Source organism: Struthio camelus, chromosome W (assembly GCF_040807025.1).
Source record: "Struthio camelus isolate bStrCam1 chromosome W, bStrCam1.hap1, whole genome shotgun sequence".
In the NCBI taxonomy this organism is placed as follows: domain Eukaryota; kingdom Metazoa; phylum Chordata; class Aves; order Struthioniformes; family Struthionidae; genus Struthio; species Struthio camelus.
Window position 1 is genome coordinate 3,679,823 of NC_090981.1, and position 19,547 is coordinate 3,699,369.

Consider the following 19,547-nt stretch of genomic DNA (forward strand, 5'->3'; position numbering starts at 1 on the left):
CAGACATTGTCCTTTTAAAAAGGAATGCTGAATCAATTCTTATTTATTATGAAACAACTGTATTTATAACATTACACAACAGCTCTTTGAATTTCACCAAAACCATAGTTTAAAGGCAAGACAGCCACCATGTAAAATGCTTTCCTTCTACTTACCGTAGCTCAGAGTTGCTTTGTCAATAACAGGTTTGTTGTCATAACATGACACACAATATGAGCTAGGCTATGCAAAAAAGCTGTTCTCATTCCTTCAGTAAACAATGTTCATATATTTTACACCTAATTTTTTTTTAAATAAATCAGAACAAACTGGCAATAATTAACCATGCATAAGTAGTCCCAGGGAGACCAGAATCTTTACTTCCCACTGTAATTCATTAGCACACTTGCATCTACTGAAAGCAAAACTTAGGCTTTTTGTTCTGCCTCAACAAAAACACAGAAATGAGCAGCAAAACGGCTATGCCATCTTTTTTGTCCTTTCAATTACAGGGTACCATAACATTGCCTAGCACGCAACTCAAATGGGATTGTTCTAGTGATGACAGTTGATCGTTTGTCTGCAGTTTGCAGTATTACCAGTCAATCTGTATCATTATCCATTGCAGTTCCACACTTTTTTTTTTGCATATTTCTAGAGAGGGCTCTGGAAACAGAGTTAATTCATAAAAAAGTTATAAAGCTGAGTTAGATATCTATTAAAGTGCATTTCCAATTGCAAAATCTTGGGTTAAGATGAAAATCTATGGGTCTGGCATTATTATGCCTGAATACTAGTCTGGAGTTCAGGACACACTGATCGTTACTTGGCCAGACAAACCCCAGTTGTTCAAGAACAAGCTTAATTTCATTACATTCAAATAACAAACCAGGGAGAAGAGGACAAGAAGCCATTGATGACTTCAATGAAAGCTAAACTTGAATTCATCACAGGAGAATGTTTGAAATGCAGCTCTGCAGCAGAAAACCTGTATGTTAAGCAGCTGACTGTAAGAAAAAAAAAATTATGAGACATGGGAGCGCAAGGGTAATCAGAGCGATAAATGCCGATACAGAAATTGGCCAACAACTAATAATGGGTTACTGCGTTGCTTCTTAGATTTCCTACAGTTAGTGGGGAGGTACTTATTTTGGTATTACAGTTAAATGTTGCTATTTCTTTTCAGAAAAAAGAACGAACAGGAAGCGTATGGAATATTGTTTACTGTTAATCAACACATCTGAACCAAAGTCTTCACAATACTTGGTAACACATTTGATTATACAAGTCTCAAACAATCACAAAAACAAGCAGAAGAATTAAATTACATAAGGCCTTGAAATTAGAAGCATTGTGTATTGTTGGAATATTACTTTGTTTACATATTCAACTACATATATTTTTTTTGTAGTTTTATTCAAGCAAAATGCATTCAAGGGAAAGGCAACTTCTAGTAAAAAAAACTTTGAGTTAATAGAAAAGTGTCAATATTTTCTTCTTGCCCTTCCCCCCACTGTCCAGAAGTAATTAGTAAAATTCCCATACAATACTCAAAAAACAATAAGCTTTTACGCTAAACACCCAAAAGTGAGCCTGAACCAACAACTGCAAGCTTGCAAATTGTTTATTACAAAGTCGGATAAACTTCCACGTTCTTTCTATTGAAATACTGCATCTCTACATGATCAGTGTTTAAAACCGTTGTCCATAAAGTTTTTCTAAGCTCTAAAAGTCTTACTCATTTCAAAAAAAAAGTACTTAGTGGCCTCAGTAGCAATCACGTGAATGATATTTATGTTATGACAATGGTAACTTGTAACGTTATTTTGGCAGGACCAGGATTGCTGAGATGATGTGTGGGTAAATTTGACCCTTACCTTTCAGGTTTAAAAAGCAAAACAAAAAAACCAACAAAAGCAAAACTAAGCACAAGGGACATGAAATATACAAAAAAAAGTTATTTTGATCTACTCCCTCTATAACAGGGCATGGGTCATTTCCAGTGATGTGTCTATTCTCATTAGATAGATGAGTATTTGCTCAAATTTCATGGCTATTGCATTTTTACAGGATAACTGCTTAGAAATCTTTTTTAATTTATACCTGTGCAACAGAATAAGTCACAGTACATTTTGAGATGTTTAAAAAACATTTATAAACTTGCTTCTGACATGCTAAAGCATTTGGCAACATTTTTACAGCATCTGATTTTATAGAATTAAAATATCATACAGTACTCCTTGTGATTTTTTTGTACATCTAAGAAAAAAAACTCACACAGTAATATGAACTGCCTAGCTTGACTGCATGATCATGTAATTCCAGTTTATAATACTAGCACTAAAACCTTCATTAATTATGTTGACAAATCATTACCTGTACATTTAATGAAGGCAACCAACATGATTTGAAAACATAACCTTCAGGTTGCATGTTATATATTTATCAAGGCGTGCAGTTCTGCAGTGAAACAAAAAACACATGTAAACATTCAAAGAAAGTTACAAGTTCACTAGTTCCTGTGACACAAACTGTTTTAATCTTTCAAGGTACTGTCCATAGAGTTCCACATCATTATGGCCGGCTCCTTCTACCCACAGTGGTTCTACAGGTCTCTGGCAACGCTCAAATAACGCTAGGCCATGTGAAAAGTCAATTACTTCATCTTCAGTCCCATGGATTATTAACACAGGAGATGTTATTTTAGAGATTTTGTCAATGCTGTAAGAAAAATACTATATCTGTGAACACAGTCAGCTTTATTAAAGCTCAAAGGACCCGAGACACTTAATTTCACCTTTTAATTACACATTGTAGCTTTAACCATTTAATTTTCAAGCTGTTTAAATCATTAGAAATTTAGATCTTATCAACACTCTGGAAGCCATTTCAGTAGCATACGTAAAGCTACACAGAAAAGAAAAACACTGGTGGAAACTATTAAGATTGCGTAACAAAGCAATCAATCTGAAAGTTGTACTCATCACTATGTTCATTAAAAAAAGTCACTGACTGATGAAAATACTGCTTCAGAGTTTTCCTTCAGCAGGAAAAAGCATTTGTCAGAATTGGAAGAATTTTGACTCTTAACTTTTGTTCCTCTATGGGGGAAAAAACTCTTTGAAGTTGGATACTTCAAATGCAAGCAATTCTTCTAGCCAAGTGTACCAGTTTGCAACAGCCAACTAGTAGCATAGTTCTGAAATAATACATGAAAGGAATTAGTTTCCTTCAATTAAAGTCAACTTATTTTTTCCAGTCTGCACTACTTAAATGAATACATGCAAAAGACTATTTATAGTTACTCAGACTAGCAACTCACTGGAAGAGAACTACTTGTTAGCATTGAGTGGTTACATATAAGAAAACTAATCACTTTTAAACAGATACTCACTGAAATGATTAAAGATGTGAAAAACCCTAGAAGATTTAGAAAGTTTTGTAAACTCTTTCAAATCAAATATTCCTTATTGTTGTGATTTGCTCTGATCATTCTCCAATTTTTTTTAAGCTTTCTAAATAAAATTCAGGAAATTTGCCATATTACTTGTTTTCCTATTCTAAAACTTCAATTAAAGAAAAAATAAATGCATACACAAGAAATTCCACAACTTACTTCGGGAATGCATCAAAGCAGTATGTCTTCTTTGTATCAGGAAAAGCTACTCGCATGCCTGAGGTCAGTGGAGAATGAAGAATTACAGCAGCACTTTCATACCTAGCAGCAAGATCCACAGATGGTACTGTTCCTATACTTTGGCCATATATAATCACATTTTCAGGGCGGATTCCATACCTAGAAAGTTAAATGTGTTAACAAAAATTGCATACAAAAGTAAATGGATCAGTTCCTACACAACTAGACAGAAAAGCCTCTCTCTAGATCAAAGCTTCCTGAAGATGATGAACAAGAATTACAAAACAGTAGCTGGTAGAAGAACAAGAAAAAAGCAATATTATACAATATACTAAGTCAGAAATGTTATTTACTTTGTATTTGTAGTACTTCAAAGGTAAGAAGTGGACTGCAAATACAAATTAAAAAACATTTCTGCCCTGAGTGATACTGAAACGTGTGTGTTTTTTGTTTTTTAAATATGCATTTGTGAATGCAATTGCAGTGTTGATAAACTCACAACAATTCTGGAATAAAGTTGTGAAAGAACCAAGGCAGCTGATCTATCAGATTTAATAGATGCCAGTCATATTTGAGGGAGATGAATGTTTTACATATTTATTTTAAACACAAAATGTTGTGACCATAAGAATAGCTGTATACTTCTACAGAAAACTAACAGACCTGCAACAGAAAATTGCTTAGAGCTTTACTAGACTTATGGTTTCATCAAGTGAAACGTAGACAAACTCACAAAATATTTGGTTAGTTTTACTCTTCTGATACTTGGCAAAAGCAACAAGCTGATAACACTACTTAGCAATTTATGGAGACCTAAACATAGCCCATACAGAAAGTAGACATAATATTATTGTTTCTATGTAATAGCTAAGATGCTTCTTTCTTATTAGAGTTGGTTTGACATGCAGGCTAGGAAGAAGAATGTCTAACCCGACCCACAATTGAGACTGTCCAGTAACCACTAGAAAATTGAAGTCAAAGCCACTGATAGATGAAATCACTTCTATTTTTTCCTCTAATTAACTGAGGTAGGCAATAGAGTTGTCAACATCAGTTTGATACTAACACAAGTCAGATCTAAAATATTTTTCCCCACACTGATAGGCGCCACACAGGCAAGCATGGGACTCAGGATGGTGCAGCCCGTAGAAGAGGGGTTTGCTCTGGGGTGCTCCCCAAGAGTTTAGGAACCCCGGGTGCACCACGGCCGGAGTCACCACACTGTGGGGTTGCCATAGCCCTCCAGTGACCCCATGAGTGCAGAGCAAACCTAGTCAGCAAAGGAGAAGTGACACCGCAGACTCACACTGTAAGCATCTAGGTACCTTGGAATTTCGTACTGATAGCTGTTGAATGTGCGCACTGATAGCTGCTGACTGTGCGCACTGATAGCTGTTAAACGTGCAACTGTTAAACATGCACACTGATAGCTGTTGACCGTACTGCTGAGCATCCTGTCGACCATCCTGTTGGCATCCATACTGTTATCACCTGAGGCCATCTGTTCCATTGTCCAGCTATGGTCTGGCACCGATTGACTGAATAATGAGCTAAGCCCGGGAAGGGTTAAAGGAAGTAAGCCACATACCTCTGTGTGGACTGGGACTCACCGTCAGCTGGCCTGCGGACCGACAACCCACCCATCAGCGGGGACGCCCCTGATGCCAACTGCCAGAGAGAACCTGAATCCTCTTGGCGCAGCTCGAGCGTGGTGAGAACAATCCGGGGAAAACTCTACCGGAGGGGTGGCCCATAAGGACAAGGAAAGGGCGAGAGCAGTCATTATACCGTGCATCCGAGAGCAGTCATTGTACTGTGCTTCGGTGGTTAACCATAGAGCTCTGATATGTGTAGTCTGTTTTTAATTCTTTACTATACTTCTTAGCTTTGTCATACTTGTAGATTGAAAGAATCCCAGATGCCCCTCTAGTGGCGCGTCACACACACTAACGTGGATACAAAGACGGTCTGTTTCCCAAGCAACACAACAGTACTAGAAAAGCCTGTAAGCAGATAGTTATGCTGGCAAGAACAGCAGCCACAGCAGAAATGAATTATTGATACATCAATCTCTATTGGCAAAGTACTCCCACAGGTTCAGACTGTGAAAGTACATCTGGATACCTTTGTTTTTTTTATTTGGGAAAAGGAGTACCTTAAATAGGAAGAGATACTTCACTGCATTCAAAAAACAAGAATTGTTCTATTGTATTATCAGCAGCTTGTTCAGCTCTCTGATTTAGAGTAGACTAGTCTGAAACCATGGTAGAACAGTGTGAGAATAAGTTTAACATCTACCAACTAGCTATATTCCTAAGAGGACAGACTACCGACTATTTTCAGTTGAAGTGAAGGAAGGCTATGACCATTGCCTCTACTACAATGGATGCATGTATACTTTCTGTCAAAGGCAGGACAGCAGGATCAGATGATAACATCCACACTAGACAAATTGAGACAATTTAAAAATTCCTCTATATGTCATCTTTTTGCACAGCTCCAGTAAAACCAGGGCAACAGAGGTAAAGAAAAACTGTCCAGTATTTTGTAAATATGGCTAAATGACTATAATAACTGAATAGTGCACAAGACATTAGAATTATTTGGTAAAGTCCAAAAGCCTCAAGATCTAGAATATTTGGAAAAAAAGTTTCATGTGTACCAAAAATATTCAAAAGGTACCAACCAAGCAAAACCAAAAATCCACAAGTACTTTTCAATAAGCCAGAAAACATGCCGAGTATGTTAGATCAGTGTGTAATAAATAGTCAATAAAAAAGCTAGAACAATTTCAAGAAAAACATCAAATTACATTTAAGCATTACTAAAACACAGAAATCATTAACAGATCTTATCAGGCACCTCCAAAAACTTTCTAATTGGGGCTGAAATCCACTGCTGACAAAGTAAATACACATGCACACACACATTTTATACCATGACTATTCTTAATAACATTTTATATAAAGAGTTTTTAGGATAATTCTAGGATTAAAATTAAATCACAAGTTCTTAAATGCTACACGCTCTTAGTCAATTTTGAACTACAACCAAAACCCCTACCTCAGTCCTGGGGGGGGGGGGGGGGGGGGGGGGGAGGAGACGGGCACATACCACACAAACCACCACACACTCCAATTCATACTTTAAAGATTTCATCATACAAAAACACAATAAATTAATGATTTGAAGCCTAAGCACATGTAAAAAACACTCTGAAAATACAATATGCCCTTCTACTCCTTTTAATTTATCTGAATAAACCTCACATTAAATGCATCACATTGCATCATTAACATAGCACTGAGTTTGCACAGCACATTAAGACACAAGTCTTAAAACACCCTGCAAGGTTTTACTCTTGCATTTCCTCAGGTACTGAGTTTTTACAAGATGCAGGCCCCTGTATAGAAATTTAAAGCAAAATTTAAGAGTACATTTTAGAGCATATATGCTCTACTTTTTCTTTATTATTCCCCTTATTTCAGCTGTCCTTAGGCTGAAGGATCTGAATGGATCTAAACATTAGCTGGAAAAAGTAAGCCAAGAACAGCATTTACTATTTTTGGATTAAAATAATCCTTTCCCCATCACAGCCAAACAGACTGCCTTCACAGCATCTGCCAGAAGCTAATTGTTTCACAGTTTGGAAACTAAAATAGTGAAGCCAATCACCAGTATTGGTGGTTCAAATCAGACTTTTGAGTATTCTGACTCAGGAGGAAAAAAAAAAAAAAAAAAAAAAAAGACAACACACACCAGATTTGGAATCCAGAGAACACCACCTGTCATGTCTTTCTCTCCATTCTGCCCCTTCTCTTCAACAGACTTCTCAAAAGTGAAGGAGAAAGGAGGAGTCCAAGTAGCCCTAAGTTACTTTTCCTAAAAATATTACTTTCCAAACTAAAAATGGAAGAACTCTCAAAAAAACAGCTGTCAGGAAATTCTTTATTAAGAAAATTTGTCTTGCCTACTTTTTTCCCAGTCCTGTAACAGGTAAACTCCAAGAAGTTTGGTGGAAAATTACTAGTTGACAAACGTTACAGCCCTAGTCTCCTAAATTAACCAGTATCAAATCAATACAAAAATGCCAGTAACTCTGTTCTCTTTAACAAAGTCTTAGAAGTACAAGCCATCCTGAAGAAAGGGGAAGCAACACTTCGAGACCTATAAGCTCTAAGTAGCAGATCAGATAAGAGCTCAAAGATATGCTGTAAAAGCTATTCACAGAATCACAGAACAGTTGAGGTTGGAAGGGACCTCTGGAGATCATCTAGTCCAACCCCCCTGCTCAAGCAGGGTCACCTAGAGCACATTGCCCAGGATCACATCCAGACGGGTTTTGAATATCTCCAGGGAAGGAGACTCCACTACCTCTCTGGGCAACCTGTGCCAGGGCTCAGTCACCCTCACAGGAAAGAAGTTTTTACTCAGGTTTAGGTGGAACTTCCTGTGGTTCAGTTTATGCCTGTTGCCTCTTGTCCTGTCCCTGGGCACCACGGAGAAGAGTCTGGCCCCAGCCTCTTGACACCCTCCCTTCAGATACTTGTACACATTGATGAGATCCCCCCGCAGTCTTCTCTTCTCCAGGCTGAACAGGCCCAGCTCCCTCAGCCTTTCTTCATAGGAGAGGTGCTCCAGTCCCTTCATCATCTCAGTAGCCCTCCGCTGGACTCTCTCCAGGAGTGCCATGTCTCTCTTGTACTGGGGAGCCCAGCACTGGACACAGGACTCCAGGTGGGGCCTCCCCAGGGCTGAGTAGAGGGGCAGGATCACCTCCCTCCACCTGCTGGCAACACTCTGCCTCATGCAGCCCAGGATACCCTTGGCCTTCCTGGCCCCAAGGGCACACTGCTGCCTCATGGTCAACTTGTTGTCCACCAGGACTCCCAGGTCCTTCTCTGCAGAGCTGCTCTCCAGCAGGTCAACCCCCAGCCTGTCCTGGGGCATGGGGTTATTCCTCCCCAGGTGCAGGACCCTGCACTTGCCTTGGTTGGACTTCAGGAGGTTCCCCTCCACCCAACTCTCCAGCCTGTCCAGGTCCCTCTGAATGGCAGCACAGCCCTCTGGTGTCTCAGCCACTCCCCCCAGTTTAGTATCATCAGCAAACTTGCTGAGGGGGCACTCTGTCCCTTCCTCCAGGTCACTGAGGAATACATTGAACAAGACTGGACCCAGGACTGACCCCTGGGGGACACCGCTAGCTACAGGCCTCAAACTAGACTCTGCGCCACTGACCACAACCCTCTGAGCTCTGCCATCCAGCCAGTTCTCAATCCACCTCACTGTCCACTCCTCCAACCCACACTTCCTGAGCTTGCCTAGAGCAGCTAGAACCTAGAAGCAGCTGTACACAGCACATGCAATCTTCTTTAAGGAAAAGTTATTCTGGACTGAATCTGGCATAAAATTTAAGAGATGTTTTCCACAGTTTAAAGGGTGCCCACAACATTTTTCTTTCTCACAGCAACTTGAGATTTCAATTCCTTTCAACACCAGATTAGTTTATGTTTACGCACCTAAGGACTACCTGCATGGAAAGCATGCAGAACCCCAAGAGCAATATTTATATACCTCTGTTGACCAATCTGATAGCCTTCTATGACGGAATGACTGGCTGGGGAGATGAGGGGAGAGCAGTGGATGTTGTCTCCCTGGACTTCAGCAAGGCTTTTGACACTGTCTCCCATCACATCCTCCTAGGCAAGCTCAGGAAGTGTGGGCTGGATGAGTGGACGGTGAGGTGGATTGAGACCTGGCTGGATGGCAGAGCTCAGAGGGTTGTGGTCAGTGGCGCAGAGTCTAGTTTGAGGCCTGTAGCTAGCGGTGTCCCCCAGGGGTCAGTCCTGGGTCCAGTCTTGTTCAATGTATTCCTCAGTGACCTGGAGGAAGGGACAGAGTGCCCCCTCAGCAAGTTTGCTGATGATACTAAACTGGGGGGAGTGGCTGAGACACCAGAGGGCTGTGCTGCCTTTCAGAGGGACCTGGACAGGCTGGAGAGCTGGGCAGAGAGGAACCTCCTGAAGTTCCACAAAGGCAAGTGCAGGGTCCTGCACCTAGGCAGGAATAATCCCATGCACCAGGACAGGCTGGGGGCTGACCTGCTGGAGAGCAGCTCTGCCGAGAAGGACCTGGGAGTCCTGGTGGACAACAAGTTGACCATGAGCCAGCAGTGTGCCCTTGGGGCCAGGAAGGCCAAGGGTATCCTGGGCTGCATGAGGCAGAGTGTTGCCAGCAGGTGGAGGGAGGTGATCCTGCCCCTCTACTCAGCCCTGGGGAGGCCCCACCTGGAGTCCTGTGTCCAGTGCTGGGCTCCCCAGTGCAAGAGAGACATGGCACTCCTGGAGAGAGTCCAGCGGAGGGCTACCAAGATGATGAAGGGACTGGAGCACCTCTCCTATGAGGAAAGGCTGAGAGAGCTGGGCCTGTTCAGCCTGGAGAAGAGAAGATTGAGAGGCGATCTCATAAACGTGTACAGGTATCTGAAGGGGGAGCGTCAAGAGGATGAGGCCAGCCTCTTCTCCGTGGTGCCCAGCAACAGGACAAGAGGCAATGGGCAGAAACTGAACCACAGGAAGTTCCATCTGAACCTGAGGAAAAACTTCTTCACTGTGAGGGTGACTGAGCATTGGAACAGGTTGCCCAGAGAGGTCGTGGAGTCTCCTTCCCTGGAGATATTCAAAACCCGTCTGGATGTGATCCTGGGCAATATGCTCTAGAGGTCCCTGCTTGAGCAGGGAGGTTGGACTAGATGATCTCCAGAGGTCCCTTCCAACCTAAACCATTCTGTGAATTTGCTAGTGTCCACAAGGAACATTTGAGAGCTTACAAACTGCCCTACCAGCACACTAAAGGTACAGGTTAATGTTACTGCTAAGCCAACAACTGCCAAGGAGAAACAAAGCTACTTTCCTATTTGCATCTTCTGCCACATATTCCCCTTCAGTGGGGCTTGTCAAGTTATTCAGGAAACTGAACTAACCCCTTCTGGGAGAAGGGTAGCAACTAGTTTTCTGCTCTTTTGTGTTATACAACTGACTGTCTTCAGGGTCAGACATGAAAGGACATGCCGTTGGTGAGGCAGAAGAAACAAGACAATATACTATTTTAACTGTACCATCAAACCAGTCCCTAGCATCAGCACCCAAGTTAACACAGGACCACTGATAAAGCCAGCATGAATGAAGTTTTGCTCTTGCAATAACAACCCCCTTCTGCAAGCCTATATATGTTGGCCAGATATAGATGGTTTTAACGCAGGCAACTCAGATATAGATGGATTCTTGTAATGGAGTAAACTCTCAGTGATGCTGCCTGATCTTTTCAGCTTGGGGGGGGGGGGGGAGAAAGGGGCGTTCAAATGCACAAAAATATTGTTTTTGTGATGACATGCTCTAGCAGAAATTCCTTTGTTTCCTTTATATTTTTGCATCTGATACAAGAGACCCTTTCTAGGCTTTTCTGAAAACACTTATGACAGTTCTTTTTTCCCCCTATTTATTGGATGTCTTGTATTCCTATAACTGACATACAGCCAGACATTTCGTAGTTTGCAACAAGTGTTTTCTAGACTTTAGCCACCTTTAGCAACAAGATATCAGCTGAAGTTACCATAGTACACTTCACTGGCTCTTATAGTACATGCCATTTTGTCCTTGATATATCTAATGGAGACCACTTTTTCCCCCCTCTCCTCTGAACTACTGCTGTAAATCTAGATGACTTGCTCCCTTTACAAAAATAAAATAAGGTATCAGTACAATCTCCTTAAAAAGGTGTATTTTCAACAGTATCACTCAGGCTCCACTAATGAAGAGGTAGAAGAGACACTCTAGAGGCTACCGCTTGTGAAGCTATTGCAACACACAGACAGACAAATGACAGCATTTCAAGAGAAATAGCAAAAAAATATTTTAACTGCACAGTACAAATGTTTTAGTATAACATCTGAGGCTGAATACCTGCCCCCTCTGGCTGCATTAGGCTTACAATTACAAACATTCCCCCAGTTTTTATTTGAAGAAATATATCTTGTTCTCATAAGAAAGTATCACACCCTTATAACATAAAAGAAATGCAGGACAATATGTGCATTTAAAACACTGAAGAGGGATATCCCAAGTAATAAAGTAGTAGTTAAAATTATATGGATCAAGTTCTAAATTCAGCGTGACAACTTCCAGGCCCCAGAATTTACAGAATCTCTATGCATGCCCCTACAACTAATTCACATCCCTGATATCACATTATTAAACAGTATACTCAAGTTGTGATGATTCAACCATAATGAGCTGCACAATAATAAATTCAGTTTTTCACAGCTGTTGTACTATAAAATATACAATACCATAGGAATTTTTTGGTGAACAAAAATTCTTATGATCACATTTTCAAAAATAATTTTTGTAGTTCAGCACTCATGGAATGAAACAAGCTTTTTTAAAGTGAAACAAACCATGGTGAAGTGCTCTCAAATTCTAGAAGTGGGCATTCAGTGCTGTATATATTTGGCACCTAGATTTCTTACCTGTAGCAGAGAATGCCTCCACACCCTTTATAACTTACCCTTTAATCTCCCCAAAACCAGAAGCTTAGAACACAAACGTAGACAACAGCCTTTCAGCTTGGAATTTTTTCTTGTCCAGTTTTAATCTGAGTTAATAGCATTGACTCAGATTCTGCTTTTTTTGTTTCCACCATAATGTATTTACGCAGATCAACCATAACCTCTCCCAGACATCATATTTTGCTGGGATAAAAGCTCTTTTAGCTTTGTAAGGAAAGCAATCTTTAAAAAGGCTAGAGCTGGTAGTCTCAATTCTGAAACAAAGGTGACCAGAACACTACACAGAAATCCAGACCCAGTCTCACCAGGGTCTCCTGTAAAAGCCTTTCCACTATCCCTACAAAAAAAAAAAAAAGTACATGATGGAGGCATCTAAAGAACAGATTTGTATTTTCTCTCACCCACATTACACTGGTGGCTCAGTTAATGGAGAATCATTTATTATAGGTTTCTCTTCTTACAGTTTGGAATCTCTTAATTTGGAGATGTGATAAGGATTATATCTTCTAATTATTTAAGCAAGACTGAAATATACACTATTAAATTTCATCCCATTTCAGTTTCTCTAGCACATCAGCTAGATATATTGATCCTGCTCAATATTCACAATGCCTTCAGTATAAGACACCATCGACCAGCTTTGATATGAATCCATTAATCCTATAAACTACAGGATTTCTATTTAAACTGCCAATGCAGACTGAGCACAACCATTCAGAAAGCATGCTGGAAAATAAAAATGGCAAGTAACATCTTACCTTGTCCTAAGAGCCACCCAAGCAGCATCAATGTCAGCGTACAGATTCTTCTCTGTTGGTTTCCCAGAGCTTGCACCATATCCAGAATAATCATATGAGAATATGTTGCAATTAATCCGTGAACCCAGTCCTATGTAAAAGCTGCTCATCTGACCTAGGTCAACAGCATTTCCATGTGAGAAGAGCAAAGTATACTTGGCATTAGGTGAGCAACGCACAAACATGCAGGCAATCCTGTTACCTTTACTTGTTCTAGTCATGAAGCACTCAATAGCATCTTTTTCTCTAGAAGAATACTGCCAGTCTGCTCGCTCCGAGAGATGTAAAGTCCAGTGACTACCACTCTCATCACACATCAGTGTGTATGTGGGGTCAGGAGGTAAAAATGCCAGTTTGGAAGCAATTTTCCCTGGGCAGGGTGGACAACAGAACAGGCAACACAGTTCACTAAAGGAAAGATTATTCATCTTCTAGCCTGAAATAGGAAGAGAGAGTAGTATCAGTTTCTAGTTACAATCCCATATAAAAAAAACTCATGGAAAATGCAAATTTAACCTCTCTAGTAATTAATGAGTAATTTTAGTGGAAACATTTAAGAAAGCATAGGCTTAAATATATAAACAAATTTATATTTAATAGTTTATTTGATCTTATTAACCAATTTAAAATGAGCATGTTATTAAAGAAAAGTGATAACTCCAAAGCCCTGCCAGATGTTAAAGCTGAAAATGAAAATATGTTTATCCAGAGCGAGAACAAGCATGAGTTTTGAAGTTTCTTTTGAGGAAATAAAATTCCTACCCTTTAGGTAATAACAGAAGTGTTCACCCCCTTAACAAGTATACATCTTATGAAGAACCATTAAAATATGCTGTTGTGTTTGTTCGCAGGGTACTAAAGCAATGAAGATCTCTGTAGCTGAGAATCACTACAGTGCTTCCCAACTATAGAGGAAATACAAATAGCAGGCCCCTGCAAGCAGTATATCAGCAGCACAAAAGGTGCATGAAGATCAAAACTTTCAGGAGGTAAAAATGAGACACCTCTACTGGCCTACAGAGCACTAGAGACCTTCAGTGCACTAAAATCCAGCAATAAACTCTTCTCTGCTCCCCGCACTGGCTGACACCAATGTTTGAGCCCTTCACAGAAGTTATTAGCCAAGGTTTCCCGCCTTGCAAGTAGGAATTTGGATCATGTTGATATTATCTGTTTTAATAAAGCTATCTTTACTCTGTGCTTTAACAAAAACATCCCGCACCCAAACACTGTATCACGAGATATTTGGCAAATCAATATAACCCACATTACCAATTCCAGGCACTGGTTAACAAAGTAAAAAAAAAAAATTTATATATATATATATATATATATATATATGACTACACATACACCTGAAACAAGCTTGATAAAGACACAGCTACCCTGACAAACAGGTATTTTGCCCTCTTCGGGAGAAGGGAAGGGGGGAAAAACCCTTTGTTGACAACACTTTCTCAGAGGAAGAAGGGGTGATGAAATCTGCCAAGAGCCCTGCTGGCCACAGAGCACAGTTAAGGTAAGCATTTTATTTCTTTCTTGATGCTAAGGTGTCTAACATTTAATCTCAGCTTAAACAGCTTTTTCCATCCCAACTCTATCCACAGGTCTCCAGTTCAGTTCCCACCAAATCACGCAAATAGAAACACTCTTATAGCTTGATATGCCACCTTCAGTGGCTAGATCCATGTCTGTGATCAAGAACAAGAACTAGCTTCTAACATCCATGGCCACATGCTGTTTCAGAAATGCCCGCATAATCCAACAATAAAAATCTTACTTTTAACTATAATACTTTGCAATATTGAATCAGATTTCAAAATTAGTCTTCTAACTTGTAGACAAGTGTAGTTTTCATGCCTGCACGCATTGCCAACTCCTTTGAAAAGCTTCATAGAACACTGCTGTAGGAACTGTCGAATATAGATCACAGAACAACTACCCTTATTTTGAATTTGTGAATGGTCTCTACCCTATGATAGGGTATGAATGTATACTGCACGCAATGTCTCAAGTAAAGCATACTTGTAGAGTAGTAAACAAGCACAAGACAGTCTAATGAACAACATGAGTATTCTTGGAATACTACTGCTATTTGTAGTGCACAAAAATAAGTGTTTTGTCAAGAATGCTACAGCTAAGTGCTTTCATCTTAGATCTCAATTTTTCTTTGAAACAGATGGAAACTAGAGATTCTTAGATATCATGGGCAACCAACACTACCAGTTTGGAGGAGATGGCAGAAAGGGTACACTGTTTACCTCCCATAAAAAGGTAGACTGTCTCTTGAATGACAGATCCTGAATAAAAACGACCATATTTCTGCCAGCCAAAGAAACAACAACTTCATGTATGTAATCAGCACAAGTAGTCACTGAAAGTTATAATGGATCATCTGGACATTAAGTTTAATTTTAATTTTCAAGTCAAGAAAAGAAGTAGAAGAGGTCTATTGAAGAGGACCAAGAATTTGCAAGAGGCTTGAACTGTCTTACGCATACAAGAAGCTCAGTATTTTTTCCTTCTTTACTTCTCTCAGAGCTGTGAGCACCATAGGAGCCACTTTCTTCACATCTACCCAGAAAGTTCATGACCACAGCCTAAAGAGACTGTTTTAACGCTTCAACAAGCTCTTTTTGCAAAAAGAGCCTGTAACTCAGAATTCAACCATCCTCCTATTTCTACCAGGAGAACAATTAAACTGATCTGTTCTGAGGTTTCCCCCCCCACACACTTTGTCAGAAAAACTGAAGGCCAAAGATAAATAATACACATTGTTTTATGTGAAATATTTCTTTCTATTTTATGTGAAAGATGTAGCTAAATCTCCAAAAGTGAGGTACAAATGGCCTGTTATGGCCAAGACCAACAGACTGTCTTCTATCCCAGCAATAGAACTATCACTATAGAATTTCTTTCTTTCTTCTCAATCCACTTGTCAAAGAATTAAAACAGGAGTTTACATAATTTATAACTATAAGCAACAAAATTACAAATATGATTTCACTCAGAAAATATTTGCTATTTGTCATAGTCATTTCAGAAGACTAAAAGCTAGTTTGTGGAATTCACATACATGGCAGTACTGCAGTAATCATTTCAAATCATACTAGATATTAAATAAAATCAGCTGAGATGGTACAGTTCCCCCAAATAGCCAAAACATGCTAAAAATGGACCTTTGCCATATTATGGCAAATCATGTCCCAATACAGCCAAAGTATGATTCTGCTCCTGTATTAGGCTGTAACATAGATTTAATGTAACATTCCACTTAATCCAATGGAAACTCTTCAATTTAAAGATTCTTCTGGCCCTGGTATCATTCTCCATTTAAATCATAGCTAGCAACAGCCTTTTTTTTAAAAAAAAAAAAAAAAAAAAAACACACAACACCACACTTTTTAGGTCCTTCAAGTGAAGGAAATAGCAAGACAGTAGATCCCTAAGCCCCACTAACTGAACAAATCTGACAAAACACTTGCTGAACTCCTTCAGGAGGATACCTTCAACTAAGTGCAAACAATGTTTTCATTATACTGGAACTGGTTTGTCATTCATTGTATTCACATGAGCTTGTTCTTAACCTCTGGATCTGGAATGAAACCAGAATGCGAGAGAGTCCCCAGGGTGTATAGAGTAATTCTGATATCAGTGTTTAAAAGTACAACTGAATCAGCATTTCAACCTAGTAGTTATCCATGAGACATCATCATTTAACTTCAATTAAAATAGACATCATCTTTCCTCAAAAGGTATACAGGTAAAATACTTCAGTGAAGGGATTAAATGTAGTGTTACAAAAAAAACATTTTTAATGAAGAAAAAGCATTTAAACATGATTTCCTAATGCTTCATTTAGTCAAGAATTATTAAGATAAGGTTTATTTTAAACCTATCATTTAGCATTGCCCAGCCTTGGCAAAAGCAGTTCAAAATTCCATTTGGAGATCAACAGTCTTAAGAGACCAATAATTCAATTAAGTCTAAAATATAATTTATGAAACATTAAGAAAATATCATGAGGGAACTTGCATAAAAAAACCCCACAAACTACAACCACACTCCAATAACAAACTGGCTTGATGAATGCTTTATCTGAACTCTTTCACTAAAAACTGAGGGAACAACACCACCCACCAGAAACTCCCTCAAGCAGACAGTTCCACAGATACAGGTGAATGATTTTAACTCATCTATTCAAGACACATTAGAGAAACACTCCTATTATAACCTAACATCTTTTTAGCATGCATGATGTAAATAAATTTCTGCTCTCATTACAGCAGCATTTTCAGATATAGAGATTTACACACCCCAACAACATAACAAGCAGAAGTAGTGAAATAGTTAATTCAGTGCTAATAAAGAAAATCAGGGCTGTTCCACAAAGACAGTCCCTGATGATGGTAAAATTAATCACCTGGGAGAGGGGGGGTATACTAAGAGAAATTTATATATCCTTTAAAATATAAAACCGCATTTTTTGCTTTTTATTGAGTAGAAAAAGAAATCTGTAGAAGAAACCAAAATGCATAAGTTTTACTATTGCATCTAGATAAGCTAAAAATACCAAAACAGATCCAAGTATCATCATCCATACCCACCCTTCGCAGGATAGCTTATAAAAGGGAAAAGATCACTTTATCAAACATATCTCTAACTCACTCATTTAAAAAAAAAAAAGTAACAAAAAATGACAAAACTGAAACTGCCTACACGCAATAGTTTTAATCCATTCTTTAGTAATTAACCTTTTAATTAAGCCTGACAGAAGAGAGGGGAAGTCTGTCTAATCAGAAAGAACACCTCAAGTATTTATCTTGGGACTCCTAAGATAACACAAATGTATTTCTTTCATATAAGCAATTGTTCCTGTCTTCCTCCCTCTGCAAACCATAACAGGAGAACAGCTCCCATTATTTATGTCTCAGAGTACTTCACTCCGTTAGTAGCCTAGCCTCAAAAGCCCAGCCCTTGCAAACACTTATCTAGAAGTGATCTTATATTTACATTAAATATAAGTTATTCTAATCCTGTATTTAAATTAAATTACCTTTTCCAGAAGAACTATTCACAAGAACAAAGTTAACCTTGTAAATACAGCTGCCAGTTTGTAAATTTAATGTTGCTTTAACTGTGCAACAGGCAAGATCTCATATTGTTGAGGTTTTTTAATCATCATTTTTCATTATACTATGTTATTTCTTATTTCAGTAATATATATCTCACCCTTTCAATGAAGGCAATGAAAGGAAGACTTGAGTTTAAGCCACTATTGAAACAGTAATATTTATTTCAATATCTGCATTACAGTATCATGGAACAGAAGGGTATGAACATTTCAAACTTTAAGAGTTAAAGGAGCAAAATGTGAACATGTATTGTTAAAAAAAAGTGCAAAACCACCAGTGTCTAAGTACTATATAAAAGGATTAAACTAACTATTCAGAAAGAACACACAGTAGGTCTGAAAAAGAACACAGAGAAAGTCTATACAATAACGAAAAACCCATACCCAGAAATACCTTGAAGTAACTCTAACCTTTCAAGTACATCTCAAAGTACACAACAACCCATGTAAAAACTAAGCAGCCTGGTAGTACTAAAACTGCAGGGTTTTTTTAAAGTTAATAATACCTGAGAGCAATTTTAAGGCCCACACCACTCCCACCATCAATAGCCAAAACCGAAGAAATACATCTGATCAGGCTCAAACTTAAGAGGAGCTCTTCAAACGTCTGTATTTAAAAAGGGTTTCGTATAAACCAACGACACGGACACAGAGCCACCATTTAAGACTGCTGAAAGCCAGAAATTGACGAGCCTTTAAGAAGTCAGCGGGCCAGTTTTCCAAGCAAAGGCCTCCCGTCCTGCCGGCCGCCTCGTGGGCCAGCGAGCCGCCCCACTCCGTCCCTGAAGAGGGCTGGGGTGGAGACGCAAAAAGGCAAGGCGGGAACAGAACCGCCGGGCCGGCCGCGAAACCTCCCTACCGCGGAAGCGGATCCGGAAGCCGCAACTGGTGGCACCATCGCTGCCGCCGCGCTGGGGCCCCGCCGGCCACCACCCCACCCCTGCCCCCTCGGCGGAGCCTCGCTCCGAGCAGCCGCCCCCGCGCGCACACACCGAGGATGGGAGCCCGTACCTCCACCTGGCGCGCGCTCCGGAGCGCGCGGCTACCTGCGGCTCCTTCGCTAGGCGGCGGCGCGCGCGCTGCCCCGCGCTCCCCCCAACGGCCGCCGTTCGAATGCCAGGCCACTGGGGTGGTTATGCTGAGTAACGGCGCAGCGAGACTCCCCCGGCGCGCCAGCCCCAGCCAGCATCTACAGAGCCACAACCGCCCCCCACTGCGCTCTTCGCGGGAGCGGATAAGGCCCACGAGGAGCTGCCCCGTCCTCGTCTCTCCGAGTGGCTGAAGCCGACAGAGTAACTGCTAAAAGGGCAGCCCCCACAGAAACCAGCAACCGGACGCAGCACACCAATGAGAACACAGCTCACAACTGCCCACCGGCCACTGAGAAGCCGCCTGAGGCGGAGAGGCAGCGAATCGGCGCGCGCGGGGTGATCG

The 19,547-nt window shown here is 40.2% G+C and overlaps 1 protein-coding gene across 8 annotated transcripts; it reads right to left on the reverse strand.

Moving 5' to 3' along the window:
• Positions 1-1,187: 1,187 nt before the first annotated feature.
• LOC104138062 (alpha/beta hydrolase domain-containing protein 17B) lies at positions 1,188-19,481 on the reverse strand. 8 transcript variants are annotated; one of them, XM_068925046.1, is made up of 5 exons: positions 19,125-19,481; positions 13,182-13,415; positions 12,941-13,094; positions 3,596-3,775; positions 1,188-2,700 (listed from the first exon to the last, which is right to left on the reverse strand). In XM_068925046.1, exons 2-5 carry the CDS (start codon positions 13,405-13,407, stop codon positions 2,481-2,483), a joined length of 780 nt encoding a protein of 259 aa, XP_068781147.1. In that variant the 5' UTR covers positions 13,408-13,415; positions 19,125-19,481; the 3' UTR covers positions 1,188-2,480. The 8 variants fall into 8 exon arrangements, with proteins under 8 accessions (XP_068781147.1, XP_068781148.1, XP_068781149.1 ...); XM_068925047.1 differs by having other exon boundaries at positions 19,160-19,449; XM_068925048.1 differs by lacking the exon at positions 19,125-19,481 and adding an exon at positions 18,973-19,066.
• Between the last annotated feature and the right edge of the window lie 66 nt (positions 19,482-19,547).

Coding starts and splice junctions, on each gene's coding strand:
- LOC104138062 (XM_068925041.1), bottom strand. CDS start 13,407: ATGAATAATCTTTCCTTTAGTGAACTGTGTTGCCTGTTCTGTTGTCCA. Junction 3,776..12,940: donor TGGGTGGCTCTTAGGACAAG/GTAAGATGTTAC, acceptor TTAACTTTCTAG/GTATGGAATCCGCCCTGAAA. Junction 2,701..3,595: donor TGCTTTGATGCATTCCCGAA/GTAAGTTGTGGA, acceptor TTTTTCTTACAG/CATTGACAAAATCTCTAAAA.